Genomic DNA, 19852 nt, shown 5'->3' with positions numbered 1-19852 from the left:
AGCTACAGGAGGTCGCTCCTGAGTACGCATTTGCAGACACGTAATTATTCCATTACATATATAACCTTTAAAAGAAATTATGATATTGGAGATAGTGGTAAATGAGGGATGCTGTCTTCGAAAAGGTCACATATTGTCTTGGAAAAGTAGTTTTATATTAATACACCATCTTTCCATTAAGAAATTAATAGATACAACTTCTGTTTATGGTAATTATTTAATTTAAATGATTTCAGGAACTTACACAAACTCCCCCTCACACATGTTTCAGATTTATAGAGCAGCTTCCCATTTGCAATATCTGAAGTATAGTTCTGGCTGCAACTTATTAAACCTCTGCTCACTTGCAGTGAGTGTTGCATGTGTCACTAGAGGATCCCTTCCACATGATTAGCTGTGCATATACACTTAAAATATAGGATTGCTTTTTTGTACAGTAGCTGTTTTTCCTAAGTACCACTGTTCGCCCTGTTAGCAAGTCAGAGCAAATGATGTTGTGACTTGTCTACCACAATAAGTCATCAACTGCTTCCACCGTTGACAGAGGATCTAAACAAGACTGGTGGTGCACATTGGGCTGTTGCATAGTCCAACATCCAGCATTTCTTCCCATCATGGCCACTTTGCCTTCTTCCTCCTAGAGCTTACAAAGCACCAATCCAGTTAGCAGACAGCCATGCTCTCTGTGCCTGATGTTCCTCTGGAAGAAAGAAATCCAATTTAAATGGAATGAATGGACTCTCCATTGACATGTGATTCAAAGACGTTTCAGGAAAGGGAGCCCGCGCAACCCCTCTAGAAGCTGATGACAAAGTCTCTTCCGCCCAGGAATTTTCTCCTGGGAATTGCTTAGCAAGTACAATCATTTGCCTTGTCCTGTTCCTACTGTGCCTTAGGAAATAAATAAATAGCAGTAAGAGAAGCTTTGGAGTGAATCTCTTCTGCTGGGCAAATATGAGAGCATGAGAAGCATCCCCCATAAACCCAAAGAGTATCTCCTCAACTAGTAATTCTATGAGAGACACCAAGATATCTACATCAGAGATACAAGTATTCCTCTATAGAGAGCTTTCAGCAGTGCTTGCTTCTCCCAGGCCATCCACGTGTCCCAAATCTGAATCTTTTGTTCCATCCAAGCTGAGTACTATTCCCAAATCTCTTCAAGCTGCTGCCTTCTATTACGGCACTGCATGTGTATGCAATACATTTTTTATGTTTACTGCTTTAAGGATCAGATTTTCTTTGTACAGTAGATACTTCATCTTAAGTTTTCTCCTGTGGACAATTTCTGCCACCTAGGCTGACTCTGGTTATAATAAAGTTAGTCCAGAGATAACTGAGAATATCATCCTTAGTTCACCTTAAGTAAGTTACTGCAGCTGAAGCACCAAGAGCCACAAAACTGCACAAAAAGCAATGCACCACCTAGCATGAGAAGTGCTGGAAGTCAGTCCAAAAGCTGGCCCCAGTCTTTGCTTCTGGCTGTCACAAGCACATTATGTGACAGACTGGACCCAGAAGCCAGTATGGACTTTCCCCCTCCAGGTGATTCCTGGGGCATATGTCCCATTCCTATTTCTGTTCTTGCCCATTTCTAGCACATAGGGGAAATCTGGCTGTTAGCCCAACCGCTCCTTGCAGGAGTAACAAATGCATTAGATTTCCTTCAAGTGTTTCTGGGTAACAAAATGTACTTGTCAGCAGCAATTTTCACTAAGTACAGTGAATACACAGGTGACATCTTTCTGATGTTTCTCACTCTTGCAAGCAATGTCTGGAGCCTAGATCCTCGGGTAAGGAGATTTCTGTCAAGTAGCCTGTTAACAACGAAAGAAACTAGGTCTATGGCAGAGGAACATACCCCACTGAGCCAGAACATGAGGCCACAGCTCATTTTCACTATCCCCCAGACACATTGCTGACTCTGTCCCTAAGCCCATGAATGCTGGCTCAACATTATCCCTTCACATTCAGACCCACTTTAGTACGCATTCATACACATTTGTACACTGTTGATGTTCTTTGCACTGAAGTTGGTGCAGAACACCCCAAATTCTTTCCAAAATCCATGCACTCATCTGCCAGTCATGACCACATTTTTCCCCAAGGAAAGGGGAGAAATGCTTGCCACAAATACAGACTAAAGTAAGCTGAGAAGCCAACTGTTCAGGAAGATATGGCATTATCATCTCCATTCCTACAAGCAGATGGTGATAAATGAATGGCATATTTGACATATCTGTTATAGTCACCCAACTAGTTAACCAAAAAAAGATCAGATCACAGCAGCATTGGCTCAGATCTTCTTCCGCCGACACAGGAAATTCCATTTCCCCAGCACAGTGCCTTGTGCTTATCCTTCCAAGCCGTGCTGTTCTGAAGAACCCACAATAGCTCAAAGACATACATTTGTGTCAGCATGTCACATTGAATTTTCACTTTCCAAACAGTAGTGTATGCATATGTTATTTCATACTACTGAGGTGAATTCGTTTGAAGATCTTTTATAGGGTCTCTAAAATGAACATATTCTGGTGAGAAACTGGAAATACTCTGTCAGTGGGAATCCTGTCTTCATCCCATCTCCTAGCACTAAAAAACCAGATTATAGTAAAGGTTATAGTAATGCTATACAAAGGATGTATATCTTAAAATGAATTTGTACCAAGAAACAATATGATGATTAAGCAGGTGCTAAGTAGGTTTCAGAGGATGAGCTCTGATCTTTTGATCATCAAATTCGTAGAGAAACATCATGGAAGCAGATACTCTCTCCAGTGCTCATTAGATGTTAAAGGCAGGCCAAGTTTCAGACTACAAAACATACTTGATTTTTCATTTTTGGCAGGCCCTGTAGGCAACAGACCAGAGAGTCAATGATAAGTATGTGGAATAGATACAAAGTGGTTCTGTATAGACTATAGTCACTGCCACTTGAGAGGATGTGTCTGATGAAGGAGTTGAGGCAGTGATGACTTTGAGAGCAAAGTATATCTGTAGCCATAAAACTGACAGCTGTGGAGTATAGGAAGAGGCAGAGGTGAAGAAGTTAGGGAAGGGAAATAAGACCAAAGTAGCCTAAAGATGTTGATAAGAGCTTGCAGGGTCAACACACACAAATTTCAAATCATCTTCCTATCATCTTTTGCTCAGTTTTTTCCTCCTACTTTCATCCTCAGCAATCTACCATGCAAATCTGACTCCAGACTACTTCAGTCTCATTCTCCTCTTTGGGGACTAATACTGGGACATTTTTTGACTGAATACAGAAGTCTGACAATTTAGAAAAGATTACCAAATCAGTCCATTCCTAAGATGCATCCCAGGGATACTCAGGTTGGGATTGTTGTAGCTGCTGGGAATGTAAAATAAAATGACAGTTTCAGTTTTGTTGCACTCCTACACGTCAGTATCTTGACTACTAAGCCTGTTGTCCTTTAACACAGGATTTCTCAGACAGTCAGACTTGTGAATCTGGTTTATGTAGCTGTTTTTCGGAGATAGCCAACATCAGATGTTCAAGAGGGAAGAGCACAAAGAGTCACAGTAGATGGCCACAGGACACCCATAAAAGCTGCTCTATAATGCTGAAAAATTTGAGTCCTATACATTGGCTTTGGGAAGGATCTGCATTAAGTATTCTCTTAGGATAATATTTAAAATGTCCAGTTACTCTCTGAATCTTGTCAAATTCTTGCCATCAGCAGTATACCATAACAACGAGGAGGCCATTAGGCTTACAAGGAGTTAAAGAACTTAAATTCCGGAAATTGAATTTATGCATGGTTTCCTCACAACATAAACTCTGCTCATACTCAGCTCCCTCCAAAACAACAGTCTAATTACCTACAATCAAGAGGAGTGATGAAGACAGCTAGAAAGTTTTAGTGAGGGTATTTTGGAGTGAAGGACCAGGGGGAGTACTAGGCTGGTACTGGCTGTCGGAGAACCTAGTGATCTTCATTGTTCTTGCAGTAGGGGCCATGCCAGCTATCCTACATAACTGACCAGGGCAGCAGTCACACTGGGATGCAGGGGTGATGCAGCATATTAGAGAGAAGCATGCTCTATGTGCTCATAGTGAGAGCAATTTTCATTCTGTCTTTTTTTGGCATTTCTTGTAGTCTAAAATCATTCATGCAGAAAAACACAGAGCTGCTCTTTATCTCTGGGAACAGGCCACACTGGATATTTGTTTAATTAAAGCTGACTGATGGAGAGCAGGGAGCACCACCATTTTCCATATTCTTTCTGGGTTGGGGGTTTGCTTTTGTAGGGGACAGGAAAAGAAGAAAAAGAGGTTAGACTTGTTTGCCATAATTCAGCTTTCGGCAGACAGGCATCTCTATTTCAAGACAGCTATCATCAGTGTTAGACTTGTGGGCACTGATAGACAGCAACACTGAATGAACATAGAGCCCAAAGGGAAGATAAATCTTCTCCGAAAGAAAGATACAACGTTAAGGCAATTTTTGGAAAGTTTGTGTTCCTTGGCCATGTGATGTGCAACCTGGGTAGCTGCAGAGACTTTAAATTTTTGGAGCTTAACTCTTGTACCCTCTACAACACCAGTTTTCAAGAGAAAAGAGGCTGTTCTGTTTGGGTTCCATAGCTGTAAAGACCAAGGCAGCATGAGTCAGAGGGCCCCTTTGCAGCACAGTCCAACTTCCTAAGAAGCCAGAAAGGTGGAGCTAACTCCTGAGCTGACTAGACAGCTTGTGCTAGCCAGGAGGCTTGGCACAGGCCTCCCTAAAGTTCATCACAAAGCAGGAGTTGCTGTGGCCGGACAGTTCGTTCACAGATACCCCCACTGAGGCTGCAGGTGGCTGGCTGGAGGATATGTCTTGCCAGGAGCAGTGTTAAAGACAACTGAATAAAACTCAGTCAGTTGTTTTCTTTCACAGGAGAGGGGGTTAATATTTCAATTGACAGCGTGGGTTACTACTGGGCCGAGCATGGCTTTCTCTGTATATGAGATAGGTCTGGACTGTCAAATCCTTGCCTCTGGAGCATGTGTCTCAGCTAAACAGAGCAAGGCACTGACAGGCTCAGGCTGTTCCCAGTCCTCCTTTTGAATCTATGCTTGTCGTTGTCCTCTGCTGCTCCCCCCCACACAACTCACTGCTGGCAACACTTCCCTCAATAGGCCTTTGAGCATGCCTCCTCCTCTCTTTTAGCCATTTCTTCTTTTGCACCACCCAACTCCTCTTCATTCACCCTTTCTTCTTGGTGGCTTTTCCCTTCCAAGCTTTCATCAGGGTGCAGCCCTAAACAGAATTTCTGTGGTTTTAAGGCAATAATTTGGAAACACAGTTCAACAGTACCCTGACAGACAGGAGAAATCAGCTCTCTTCACAATCACCTCCCTGGTCTGCCCACAACAGTGTTTGTTTGGCTTGCAAGTCTGAGGAAGACAAGGTAGAGGACACAGAAGAAGGGACAGAAAGGCAAAAAAGAGAGCCCCGAACTTACTCTTTTAATTGGTAGACCATTGCCACCTACCTGAAGTACTGAAAAAGAAAAAACAATTACAGATAAGCCGCCCTCAGTAATGAGTCTAAATCAACTGTCACTGGATTCAAGACATATTGCCTTCCTCTCTGTTTTTCAAAGACAAAACAAGTCTTATGCTTTCTGGTGTTTAACTCCTCAGAGACTGCACATTCAAGTTTTGTGTAGCCTTTCTGACTTACAAAGTCGGATTTGTGTAAAAACAAAATAAAAAGAAAGCAAAGAAAGAAAAAAAATAAACCCACCATAGCAAGTCTTACACCAACTTCAGACAGATAATAAATATCTCAAGACTCTAAAGCTGCAAAGGTTGACAGCACCACAGGGGAATGAAATCGAGGCAGTCACCAGCCATCACAACCCTGCCAGGCCCTCTTGAATCACAGCAACAAAAATAACATCTTACCTGAAGACTTCACAGAGTTAAGAAGACACCTGCTTTCCTAGAGCACTTACTTTAGGCTTACAAGTGATAGTAAGCCCCTAGGGCACTTGCCTTTTGCACCCAGATGAGAGCTCCTTTGTCCAGGTATCAATTAATACAGCCTCTTCAGGATGGGACCAGGATCACTTCTTCCATAGCAAGTTAAACCTCTTCCAACTCCTGTCTGGGCTGTGCATGTTATGCTGCAAAGGCAAGGGCATGGATTTACAAGAGATCAGATATATGCAGGATCAAGAGGTGGAAAGAAAGAGGAAAATGAACAGGGATAGTCTCCAAGGTGGAACCCAGTCCCTGTGGTGTGTGCCTGGGTAGCATAAAAGAGAAGCAAGCTGTAGAAGAAGAATGTATATAGACCCAGAGCTCCAACTGCTCTTGGGCATTTGGAGAACTCAGCTTCAATAGGAGTAATAAGATACCCTTTCCTGCTGCCAGCCAGGGGAAGAGCTTTCCCCACAGTGTTGGAATACCCATTTATACCTCATGTATTTTCCTCTATCAGGCAGTGTCTGCTCCTCACCACCTCCCTGGTGGTTTCTCCATGGGAGTCATGGCCCATTATGGGGGACTCAAGGATACCAAATGGCCTGGAGGCAGATTTCTGCTGTGGGCATGATCAGCCTCTGGTAGTGGTACATAAGGTGCACAACTACTCCAGAGATCTTGAGATCTCAGAGGTTCAAGATGACTCTGGCTTGTGCAGAAAATGCCCAAGTTTAGTGTTAAACACACATGAGAAATCACGAGAACCAGAGTGAACAGCTGACTGTGCAGCTGCAGTGCTCAGACCACACTGGTTCTCTGAAGAGTATCTGTGAGATGTTTTATCTTGAAACGCCCACAGGAGACTAAGCCTAAAGTTCTGCAACTTCACACCACTCTTCCTTTCCCTGTTCCCCTTTCACTTTTCTCTGTGTTTCTATTATAATAATTAACTAGCAAGGCATTTCATCTATATACTGGCTTCTATTTCTCAGTTTTTTTGTCTGTCCTTGCTCCTTCCTCTTTTTCCCTATGTTTTCCCTCCTTGTTGTTTGCTTTCTTCATGTGTAATTAGGAATTGGAGTGGTGCATCTGATGTTCAAATAAAGCAGAGAACTGTAGTTCATTTAGGGAACTACAGTTGAGATTAGAAATGTCTGAAATCTGGGGTGTACATTTTTTTGAAGATTCCATTTGGAAGCTGGTGAAGGGTCTGGAGAACAAGTTTTCTGAGGGGTGGCTGAGGGGACTGGGATGGTTTAGCTGAGAGGAGACCTTACTGCTCTCTACAACTGCCCGAAAGGAGGTTGTAGCAAGGCGGGTGCAGTCATTTTTCCCAGACAAGTGATAGGCTGAGCGGGAACAGCTTCAAGTTGTGCGAGGGGAGGTTTAGATTGGATATTAGGAAAAATTTCTTCACCAAAAGGGTTGTCAAGCATTGGAACAGACTCTCCAGGGAAGTGGTAGGACCACCATCCCTGGAGGTGTTTAAAAGACGTGTAGATGTGGTGCTTAGGGACATGGTTTAGTGGTGGACTTGGCAGTGCTGGGTTAATGGTTGGACACAATGATCTTAAAGGTCTTTCCAACCTAAATGATGCTATGACTCTATGATTTAGAAATACATTGTTACTTTTATCAGGAAGTAGCCCCTTTTTTCCCAGTGGTTCCTGTAGAGATGAAATTCAGTAGGAAATGCCAATACATAACACTCCTGAAACCAGGCATGCTCCTCAGAATCAATGCCAGGTGTAGCTGAATCAGCTGAGAGCCTTGTGCATTTCCACACTGCAGCTGATGATGTCTGTGACTGCAGAGCTCACTGCCTTGGCACAAGTGCTCCACACCTCTTGGGCTAGTGAGCTGCCAGCATTGCTGCTTTGGGACTTGGGCAGAACAAAAAGCTGGGTGGAAAAACTGATGGCCCCTCTCCGAGAGGCATGCCTGCACTAGAGATGTGAGGAGGCAGCCTGCCAGGAAAACCTGGAAGAATCTTTGTCAAACCCAAAATGTTTTCACAAGGCAGTTTATATTTGATGAATTGGTGGGTTTATGCAAAACCAAAATTTTATGTGAAAACTCCTGATGGATTGAAGCAGAGTGACATGATGTCAGAGCTGGGGTATTTATGTGAGCCTGCTTGAACATAGACTCAAATGTGATCCCACCACTTGCTTCAGTAAAAAGACAACACAAGTGATTTATGGACACACCAGTGAGATAAGTGCTTGCCACCTGAGAAGTTTAAATTAGAAAGCACATAGTGAGAACCAGCAATAACCAGGCTGGCAGGAGAGAAGGGATGTGAGCTGGGTAGTTACACAAATGGAAGACAGGAGGTGAATTTGGTATGTCACACAAACTTGTCCTCTCTTTTCCAACAGGTTGCGTGTCCGGCAGGGACCGAGGGCATGGGCAGAAGTCAGTGAGGTATAGCTAATGCTTTTGTCTTCTGCTGTGTTGCTCCTTCTAATCCTGTTGTTTCTAAGGAAAGAGTCATATTGAGAATGCATTGGAAGCTAAGGAAGCAGAAGAACTGAGCAGTTTGTTATATTAAGCTAGCTGGGAGGCCAGAAGGAGGCATCTGGGAATGGTATAATCATTGTCTGTAGTTTAACTATCTTTGTGGCCATGTCTGTCAGATTTTGATGTAGACAAAGGTGGTAAACTTTACATTTCAGAGTGATACGAAGTGTAGCAGGGCCTTTGGAAGAATCTGAGACATCATGACAAGTCAGGAGGCTTAGTTTTACTGCTTATGTCTGGGTTAAGCTGCAAAAATATTTTCAAAAGGAGATGACCCCATTTGAGCCCTTGGTCTCTGCATTAGCACCGAGAACAGAGCTCTAAGTGCTTCTTTCACTGACTTGGAGACAAGGTGATTTTGTGCCATCCGAGGATTCAGCCTGCTTTATCTCCCTTGCTTTTCTTCTCCTCCTTTCATTTTCTTTCCCATTTCCTAGTACTTTCCCCCATTGACACTGTGCGTCTTTTTAGTGACTCCTTTTTATTGATGAAGGTCAGTGTGTTCTGAATTGGCTGTTGATTCGTGCTGCCTATGACACCTCAAGGGCCTCCCTGGATCTCATTTTCAGAGGCGCTGAGCAGCTCTTACTGGGTTACAATGCTGTGATAAGTGCTCAACACCCCTGAAAACCAGGGTCCTTACAAATGTTTCCAGGCAAGGGACCCAGAACAAGTCACTAAAGATTAGTGAGCAGTTTTGGAAGTTTATGATCATAGAATGGTTTGGGTTGGAAGGGACCTTAAGATCATCCAGTTCCAACTCCCTGCCATGGGCAGGGACACCTTCCACTAGACCAGGTTGCTCCAAGCCTGTCCAACCTGGCCTTGAACACTGCCAGGGATGGGGCAGCCACAGCTTCTCTGGGCAACCTGTGCCAGTGTCTCACCACCCTCACAGAGAGGAATCTTTTCCTAACATCTAATGTAAATTTGCCCTCTTTCAGCTTAAAGTCATTTCACTGTATCCTGTCACTACATGCCCTTGTAAAAAGTCCTTCTCCAGATTTCTTATAGCCCCTTTAGGCACTGGAAGCTGCTCTAAGGTCTCCTCAGAGCCTTCTGCTCTCCAGGCTGAACAACCCCAACTCTCTCAGCCTGTCTTCCTAGGAGAGGTGCTCCAGCCCTCTGAGCATCTTCGTGGCCTCCTTTGGACTCACTCGAGCAGGTCTATGTCCCTCTTGTGTTGGGGGCCCCAGAGCTGGATGCAGTACTGCAGATGGAGTCTCACCAGAGCAGAGGCAGAGAATCACCTCCCTCGACCTGCTGGTCACGGTGCTTTTGATGCAGCCCAGCACACGGTTGGTTTCTGGGCTGCAGGTGCACACTGCTGGGTCATGTTGAGCTTCTCATCAACCAACTCCCCCAAGTCCTGCTCCTCAGGGCTGCTCTCAATCCAGCCTCTGCCCACCCTGTATTTGTGCTTGGGATTTCCCTGGCCCCAGTGCAGGACCCTGCACTTGGCCTTGTTGAGTCTTGTTGAAGTTTGGTCTAGGATTTTTTCATTTGTATGAATTCTTTTGCCTTTATTATCAAATAAACACATTTTAGCCTTTCGCTTCTCATTTTGCTCAGGTTTGTTACTTCTTATGGTTTTGCTTTGCTTTTCTATGGTCTCTTCCACCTGTCATGATCTCAGCCCCCCAGCTTGTGCTTGTTCTGTCAGCTTTCTTCTACTATTCCTGGTAATGCCCAGTGCTGATCTGCTGAGGCCATTTTTGTGCTCTAGAAAGGTTTCAGGAGAAATGTCTGCAGAGTTAATTTAGCCACTGTCAGCAAAAAATCTAAACTTCTTTGCATTACAATGTATAGGAAACATATCTAAAGAAATACATCTAAAGAAACACATCTAAAGAGATTTTCTGTCCCAAAAGAAATAAAAGTTAGAGATAGGCAAAACTGTTTTTCGTTAGATGTATGGGATCATGAGACAGACACTTATAGAAGGAAGACTTTTTATTTGGGCATATTTTGCCCTATTCTCTACAGCTTGACGTCAGCAGCAGCACAGGTAAAGTAGGAGAATAGAATTGTCAGTCCCCTTCTCTCCTGCTCCCCACCATCTCGGAGTGCAAAATGTTCATGTAATAATCAGGTTTCTCTTTCAGCATCATGGGAAGTCTCTGTTCCCTTGGAGCAGGCCTGGGAAAGGCATTCCCCCTTGAGTTTTCTGCTGACTGAGCTGAACACTGACCTGCTGTGTTTTGTTTTTTTCTTACAGGAATGAAACTGTTTTACACCAGTTTTGTTGCCCAGCAGCTGATGCAGAGCAGAAGCCTTCGTCTCCAGACTCCTCACCAAGGTGGGAAATTGCTATCAGCACGACCTTTTCCGCCTCCTATTTCCTTATCATCCATCACTAATCTTCCTGCCCCAGACAAAACTCATATATTATAAACATCCATTCTCTTCCATCCTGTCCCCAGCACTGCCGTCCCTCTCTTTTCCCTCCTAGAGATTACTGTTCATACTGTTAGGTAATTGCTCACAAACTCCCTCTGGCCTCCACTCAGGCACACCCATACACCTCCAGAATCCTACTTTCAGACTCTCTTCAAACATCTACTTCAATCACCCCGCATTCATGCTTGTACCTTTTGTTACATTCCTGCATCTCTTTAACACTGACATACACATTCTTCATTCTTCTCCTGCCAAGTAGTTATCCCACATGAGGTTCCTGGACACACACCAGTATAGACCCATAACCTTTAAGCTACAGCAGAAGTCACCAGACAAACACAGGGTTCTGTCTCACACCCTGAGGCAGGCTGGGGCATGCAGTTTTACATGTGTTGAAACGGTCTGAACTTGCCAATGAAGGACAGTTATAGACAGATACTGTTAACTATCACCAACTTGTAACCAGTGCAGCCCCGTGTGGGTACATCAGCAATTGCCATAGCTCTCCCTCATCAGTGAATGACATCAGTGCCAAGACCAAGGAGCTTCAAAAATACTTGACGTGTACATACTGCATAGAATTTCCATGCTTGGCCTTGCACCTCTCTTCTTGTCATCACCTTCTCCTCTCACTGTTTTCTACACCTCCATCTCACAGATCTAATCCTTTTTCCAAGCCTCATCACCCTTCTGTCAACAGCAAACAGGTTTCACTTCACAGATTTCCCTCATCACACTGCTAGACTTTTACCTCTGACCTTTGGCATCTCTATAAGAAGCCTTAGTTACTAGGGAGGGCTCTGGACAGAATTGGGCAGATCAATTGAGGTAGGGAGGCTACAGTGTTTTAAAAGTTGTATATATTTCTCTTGTTTATTCTGCTCTCTGGAGCAGACTGTGGTTTCTATTTCCTTCCAAGGAAAAGTGTGAGTGTTGGACAAGTGTGAGGAGAACAGCGGGGGGGTGTGTGCTCATATGTAGGGTTCAGCCACACTTGGAGACAGAAGCAGGACGCACAGGACAAAGAAGCAGGACCACTCCTGACCATTTGTTTATGAAGGTGGAAGGGTTATCCCCATGATGTCTGTGCTGAGGGCTTTCAAGCATCGCTAAAGTTTGCATGATAACCCTGTGGGACATCTGCAGCTGCACCTCTGTGGCAGGTGTGGAGATGCTGGCAAGGAAGAGAAGGAGATAGCAGAGACTTCTGTGGTGGGGCAGCCATCTCTCCCTTACATTTCTGGAGAGAGAGAGTTTTGGTTATGTGCTCTGTTCTGTCTGAACCCAGGCTCAATTTTGCCATAGTGTTCTGTCATCATATCCTGATCCTTGACCCTGCCCCATTCTTGTCCAGCCTCCATCTTATGTCTGATCAGTTCCCTTAGTTTCTAGCATTTTCTTACCCTACCAGGCTGTTACTCCTACAGTGTCTTAAGCTCTAGGGCTCTTTTTGTCAGGCCTGTGTTTGTCAGGCCTTCCTTTTTTCCCAGTGACTCCCAAAGGCCCTCCCCAGCCCTTGAGCCTGAGTTTGCCTGCCCTCCTTGTGCTGGGAACCAGAAAATTTCTCACCTGGGGTTTGGCAGGTAAATTAAAGAGAAAGCAGTAGTTTGTTTCAGTAATTTGACAGCTCTGGCAAGTCACATGCAAAGGTGAGTCTGAGCCACGAAATGCAAGAGTGAGGATGAATGATAATGACCCCTACAGCATCTTTCACCTGGGGTTCCAGTTAAGGGGTTTCTCATACTGATCTATGCCTGTCGATTTTATGTCTTTTATAGCTTGTACCACTCTGCAGGCCTCCTGCTTTCCTTAGTTTTTTTCCCAAAGCTTTCTCTTTTACATTTCCAGTGCCCCAAGACCCCAGCAGCAGTCCTGAATCTGTGTGTGACACAATATTCTATGTAGAATCATAGAATGGTTTGGGTTGGAAAGAACCTTAAAGACCATCTAGTTCCAACCCCTGCCATGGGCAAGGACACTTTCCACTACACCAGGTTGCTCAAAGCCCTGTCCAACCTGGCCTTGAACACTGCCAGGGATGGGGCAGCCACAGCTTCTCTGGGCAACCTGTGCCAGTGTCTCACCACCCTCACAGTGAATAATTCCTTCGTATAGAGAGACAGGTGGTTGAAGCCACCATGGCTGTTTGAAGGTGAGAAACAGGTACACAGAATTTTTGCTTTTTGAAACAGAGCAGCATTTATATGCAATCTCTCTATGTGACTGTCTCAGGTGAGAAGAGCATCCCTACTTCCCACACTGTGCCAGAAGAAAGGCAGAGTACATGCAGGACTATTAGACTCACCAGTCAGCTTTATGCTGGCCAGGAAACACCTCCAAGCCTCTGACAGGTCCTGCCGTCAGCCATGGGCTTCCTTCATATCTGAAGTTACATATACAATGCAGTGAGGAGGGTAAGAAAGTGGCAGAGAGGGAAAAACACAAGGTCATGGTGGAGCTGACATCCAGAGTTGATAACTACACTGCTCTGGAATGGCTCAATACACTGCTGGAAGAAGCTCATCAGATCATTTACAGAGCCTGTCACCCTGCTCACATCATGAACAGGCTCCCCTTTGAACCAAGGCAGAACAAAAGTCAATCAGGACTGAAATATGTGGGTCAGACAGCCTGAATAGGCAATCAGTTCCTGGGTGAGCCAGGCTTATGCCTAAATAAGCTCATCAGGACTCCTGATGGGAGAGCCTGGGATGCAGGGGCTCCCTGTGCAGCTCTCCTGAGCCCTGCTGAATGGACAGCCAGTCACAAGTGATGCTGTGGTGAATTTGATAAACCAGCTCGGGTTTATTCTTTCTTTTCTCCCTCCATGATGAGGCGTTTCCCTAAATGAGATAAATCCTGTCAGAACTGATGCCACTAATAACCGTCAGCCGTCTAGTTTTAATTAGAGTTTGCTTCATTAATGCCCCAACTCCTCTCTGCGCAGCAGATTAAATAATGTACTTTCAGCTCATTTACACAAACCCCCAAACTGCAAGGCTGAGCTGCAATCCTTTAATTAAACAGCCTGGTTGATCCCTACCGCTGCCTCGGCTCATCAGTCTAAGCCGATTAAAGAGAATAGGGACTAATAAAGAGCATAAACAGGGAAGTGACTCTCGTCTCTACAAGGGACTCGGAGACTCCAGTGGTGATCAGCTGCTCTACCAGGAATCTTACCTCAGCCCACATCACTTCCTTCTGGGACTTGCAACAATGGTCCTGCTTTCAGAAATCCTTTGGAAGACTGAGGGAACATGGGCAGCAGGAGGGTAATGCAGTGGGGAAGGTGAAGATAAAGAGACCAGCAAGCATAGCCACATGGCTCAAATGTGGAGCAAAGGAGAAGGAAACACAAGGCATAATAGTAGGGGGTTGGCTATCAGGAACAGTCTGGGACGGAAGTTTGTCTCTGCTTGTGGTTTGTGATGGTCGTTGCTGTTCTTGTGTGGGCTTCCCTAACGTTTGTCCTGCAAGATTTCTGACTTTCTTTGTGGCCTGTCACTCTAAAAATGCCTTGGCTTCACCTGGGTGGGAATGATTAGGAACATGTCAGTGTCTAACCACTCAACAGAAGCCAATGCAATGAGGCAGTTGCAATTATTCCCATTCGTATGTTCTGCTTTGCTTCACTGACTGCCATAAGCAATGCTAGCCCCCCTCTGTCCTCCAGCATGTGAATTCCTTGTAGGGGGGTTACAGCTCCATGACTTTAGCGATGTGAATTTCACATCTGGCTGCTTATCTGGGTTGCACCAGCAATCAGCAAGACTGGTGCTGTAGGCCTTGAATATTAGGAGACAGATTTGATCTCAGAATCTGTCCCCAAGAAGCTCAGAGCCAAAGTACAGTATAAGGTGGTGGCAGTAGCAGGCATATTCCTGTTGCTGAACTCTTAGGGCTTCCCCATTTCAAAGCACAGTGTAAATCCTGGACACGGACCACTATTGTCTCTGCTGGACTTGTACACCACTGGCTTCATGACCATAACCCATCTTGCAGGTTGGGCTTCCACGGGGGATGCCAAAGATCAGGTTGAAGGGAATGAGGAGACTCCATGGATGGCAGTGGGAGCTAGCCCTGCTCCTTTACTGAGGTGCTGATTAAAGTCTGATTTAGCCAAACCCTGTAATTTCATAAAGCAACTGCTCTTTTTCTTGCTGGCTTCTGCCTGTTAACGGCAGGGTTTCATTCTAGGGATTTGAATAGCCTAGTAATTGCATTTCCCACTTCTCCCAGTCTCACACAGTGGAGACTGGCATCCCAGAACAATGACCTTAAAATGTGTCCAGCAGCAGCCCAGCTCTAACGGGATTACATACCATTTTCCTTTGTGTGAGGTAATAGGGCTGAGATGAGAAAGATTTGTTTCTATTAGAGTAATGAGAGGAAATGATGGAGTCACAATTGGAAGGAACAGTATATTCATTCAGTTGCCTTTCATAGGCTTTTCGGAGCCTGCCTCTGGCTTGCCTGCAGTGCTGAATAGGAAATCAGCAGAAAATCACCCCTGCTCTGGGGATGGGAAAAGTTCTACATAAAACTTCAAGCACCTGGGGCAGGTCCACTTTGGCAATGGACACAGGGATAGCATTGGAGGGCTTAAGGATCATGTTACAGAAGAGACTGGATGGGACCTGCGTACATTTGTGTAAAGGGCAGGATCAGATCCCATACGGCTCTCTGGGAAGGGAGGATGCTCCACCTGCATTTGTGGGAGAGAGAAGGTCCTTCCTATCTGGAAGGAGTGCAGATGAGGCCTGACTAGCAGGTCAGGTTTTAAGGCAATGGAGACAAAGAGTTCTCCCAGGAAGAGAAGGTATCTGGGATCTGAACAGAGTGTTCTGGAAGGGTTTGGAGGTGTACTGAGCAGAATAAAGCATCTATGGAAACACCTACGGAAAACCTGGGCAAGCTCCTATCTATCTTCCCACTTTCCTCACTTTCCAGTAGAGAGACTGCTGTTAGATCAGGGTTGAAACACAATTAGTGCAACTGGCACATATTTACTTCACGATTACAGACCAATTAAACTTCAACTCAGTATAGTTTAGACTTCAACCAGCTGTGTACTCATTTCTGAAGCGCCTGCTGGATTAGTCACCGTCATAGATTTGTTACTTGCCTGGCATCACAGCACCAGTTAGTGGTAAGGAGACATGTAAGCTCTTGGCTACATCTCCAAGCCAGCCTTCCTTGCAGTTCTGTTGAAATTCCCTCTTGCCCCACTTCTGACTTATCAAAGTAGTCAAATGGAAATATATGTTCTTGCTGGAAGAGGTCCTTTCTGCTTGTTGCTCATTTTTGTATGTGGGAGGATGAAAAGTGGATGGACAGAATTTGAACAGTTCTTTGAAATCAAACCTTCAAAATTCTTTCTTCCCAGCTCTCTGCGTATGCTACACCCTAAGCAGAACTTGGTAAAAAACCAAATCAGATTTGATTTACTTCTGGAGGTCTGCTGTCTCTGACTCTTCATATTTCTCTACCTGAGCTCGCTGTTTCCATTGAACATACATTTGTTCTTTCTCCTATGAAGTCATGCTGGAAGGCACTGGCACAGAAAAGCCATGAATATTATCCACTGCACTGTTACAGCATCATGTCCTTCTTTGGCTCCCCACTGCTGTAGCCCAGGAGCATCCCTCCTCCCAGTACAGCTCTCACTTTGCCCTTGGGTCACTCTAGGTCCGCTAACAGTTAGATCCTTCTGAGAAATCCACAAGACTTTGTTTGAATTGTGAATGCAATACCCCTTAAGGCTGAGGCCCATGGAGCTGATGAGAACTGAACCACTCTCCAATCCAATTCTCCTTTTAGATACCACTGAAACATCTTGATAAATAGGTGGGGGATGATGATTTTCCACTAGTATCCATCACACTTCAAGCATTACAGAAAAACAACTGAGCTACCCAGCATGTTGTCTGAACTTGTAAAAGATTGACCTTGCCTGACAGAAAAATGCAAATCCAAGTCATGAAATGGGAAATTGGCCTTTCTGGTTTAGGATTGCTGGCAGGATATTGGATATATAAGCTGGAGGTCAGTGTTTCCTCTCATCTCAGAGGTACTCAGTGGCTCTGGCCCAGGTGTGAAACACGGTAACGATTCTAGTCTGTATCAAATCAGATCTACAACCTACCACACAAAACAGCATAACAACTCAGTCTAATTGGCCCCCAGCTGGCAGTGTCAAGTGCAAGCTCCTACAATTAGTGGACCATGGAGTCTGAATTCTCTGATTCTTAATGGAGAAAACTCCAGGTCAGATTTACAGCATCTGTACATGCCAGTGCAAAGCAAGCCTCTATATCTATGGTCTGTGCCTTGTGTGCTCTGAAGACAAACAACTTCATATCCAAAGCTCTTCAGTCTTTCATTCATGCTAAAGTCTTCCACAGCACTGTTTTTTAAAACACAGAGGAGAAGTTTGAGCAACGTTTCTGCTTTGTTAGCACATCCTGTTTGTGCTGCTTTTCTCATTTCTTTTCCTTATTGAGGTCACAGGCATGAAGAGAGGATTTTTTCTGCTTCTTAACAGCTCATCTACTTCTTTTTCTTTCCTCCCTGTAGATTTAATAATCCTGTTCAAGATATTACGATTAGAGGTTGTGGGGATGCTGCAAACAGGCAGAGATGGGTCAGCAAAGTTCATGTAAATATTCCCCATGCTCACAGTTGTCAGAGTTTTTATTTTAGTCTGACACAGAGATGTGGGTGAGGAGTGATGTCTAGACCCAGATTTGAACTCTTCCTAAACTTGGGAGTCTGTAGATTCCTTGCTTTTTATGGGTGTTTTGTACAATCAGAACTGGCAGCTTTAATTGCTTTGCAGGAAACTAGGTCCAGAACCACAAAGGTATTTAGTGCATGTAGATTTAGGGGAAATATAGAAACACTATTGTAAGCAAAAAATGTTTTAGAAAACATACTTAACAACATAGTTACCAACAATCTCTTGCAGGGAGGTATAGTTGGCAATTCTTCTGGTACTATGACCTGGGAGGAATGGCTTTTTCTGGAAGCATTCAAAGAAACAGGAGGTGAGTTTCAGATGCAGCATCTCAGTCCTGTTAAAGAGATCCAGCAGGACATTTTGACACTATCTCCCACACAGGCATTTCTCTGCTCCTCTCCAACAACTGGTGCAGCCACTTTCAGGCAAGTTTGGAGAACATGAGGGTGGGGGAAGTAAAGTGAGGAATAGATGGGCTCTTCAACAGGAAAAAAATCTGCCTCTGTCAACACCTTTCTTCAGGAAGGAGGAAGATGGCAGGAGAGAGAGGCCAAAGAAATCTCATCTGAAGTATCCTCTTTTGAATGTAAAGATACTCATCAGACACTGATGAGAGCCTGAAGGTGTATCCAGCCACTCCCTGGCCACATGTTCTTCCAGTCCTTCCTTCTCCCCTGTTGCTTACATGAGTCCTGCCCTAGAGGAATTGGGACGTGAATTCAGGTGCTCTTCTCCCACATGTGACCGTGCTTACCATTTCTTGGGCCAGTGGTAATGTCAGTAAAAAAGAATTGATCATAGCCAACCTTATGGTTGTGAGAGCCACTTGCAACAGTTATTAAGATGAGTTAGTTACTTTAGTACTAGGTGATTCACTCATGGCTTGCAGATGATCCTCATGTGCTCTCTCCTATATTGCAAAGAATTCCCTGCCCGTAACATGACAACTTCTTGGTGCCAACAGAAATGCAGCATAAACACCTGCTGTATCCTGTGTTTTCTGTGTGATAACACCACAGAGACACATGAGAAGAGGCTATACCAGCTTTGGAAATAGTCTTGTATCTAGCACTGGCTAATGGGCACAGACGGTTGGTAAAGTGATAGCAGATGGACTGTGGTGGAGCTCACACCGTTCATTCTAATCCTCTACTGAAATCATCTGACCTGATCTGCACCAGTCTGGATGCACCCACCACCAAAATTGGGTCATTCCAGATCTTTTGTACACTGAGGTGTGTTCTGTTGAACTTGACAGGTGGTTTCTGTGGACCTTCTGCCCACATACTTGTTCATGGCTTACAAGGCAGAAAACAGAGAAGGCAAAGAGATGGAAAAAGGAGCCAATGAGAAATAAAAGGAGTCAAACTGACCCCAACAAAGACAACATTGCTACTGTAAGGAAAATGGGTTGCAAACATGCTATACAGAGAAGGAGGATGACAAGAGAGAATGAGCAGGAAAAGTAGGAAGTTAAAAAATAGTGTCAATGAAAGAAGACAGGGAACAAGAACATATGAACATATGAATAGGAGATAAAGGATTCCTTGGCTGGAATATTCCTGTTCATGCCAGCATTCTTTAGCAGTGACAGCAATGAGGCTCTGGCCTTTTATTCCACAATTTCTTGTAGTGTGATGTCAGTCCAAAGACTTTTTGTCTGTTTTTTTTGTGCTCTGCAACACTAACTCATTCCTATGCAGGTTAATCTTCTGACCACCCCCTTGGGGCAGGCTCTGGGCTGAAATACAATAAGCTTTCCTTTTGGAAAAGCCTGTCTGTGCTCCAGAGTTCCTTCTTCTCCATGTGGCCCTGGCAGACTTTCATATGCTCCAGGAAAAACGGAAGAGTCTGAGATGCTGAAAAGGAGCACACTGTACAGCTGCTCAGGCCACTCTGTTTGGGCTCTGCAAGCAGCTAGATAGCTGAGGGAGAGGGTACATAAGGCTGTGGGGTGATCACTGGACTGGGGAAAGGAGGAAAGAATGTTATCCATGCTGTTTCTGTCTTGATCTTCTGTCTTGGCTCATCCCAGATCTGAACACACTGGCAAAGTTAAAATCAGGCTCATATCTTATTTCCTAAAGCTAGTGAATAGGGTTTGGACTGTCTGTATTGAGGATGGTGATTTGAGGCTGTGCTGAGGAGGACCAGGCTTCCTTCTCCTTGGTTTGACACTGGGCTGCAGTGATTACAGGAGACAAAATAGGCAAGACGCTTGAGAACAGAAACAAAATTTATCTGGGTTATGC

General features: G+C 44.6%; 1 protein-coding gene across 5 annotated transcripts in view; it reads left to right on the top strand.

The window, feature by feature from the left end:
• Nucleotides 1-19852, top strand: part of IQSEC3 (IQ motif and Sec7 domain ArfGEF 3) — a 104057-nt gene that overhangs the window by 34263 nt on the left and 49942 nt on the right. For all 5 annotated transcript variants that reach the window (XM_030478739.1, XM_030478734.1, XM_030478737.1 and 2 more), the window contains exon 2: nt 10680-10760. In XM_030478739.1, coding sequence (XP_030334599.1) covers nt 10680-10760 — 81 coding nt within the window. The remainder of the gene's footprint in view (nt 1-10679; nt 10761-19852) is intronic.

Source organism: Strigops habroptila, chromosome 3 (genome assembly GCF_004027225.2).
Source record: "Strigops habroptila isolate Jane chromosome 3, bStrHab1.2.pri, whole genome shotgun sequence".
Classification (NCBI taxonomy): Eukaryota; Metazoa; Chordata; class Aves; order Psittaciformes; family Psittacidae; genus Strigops; species Strigops habroptila.
This window is presented reverse-complemented; position numbering and strand designations above follow the sequence as displayed.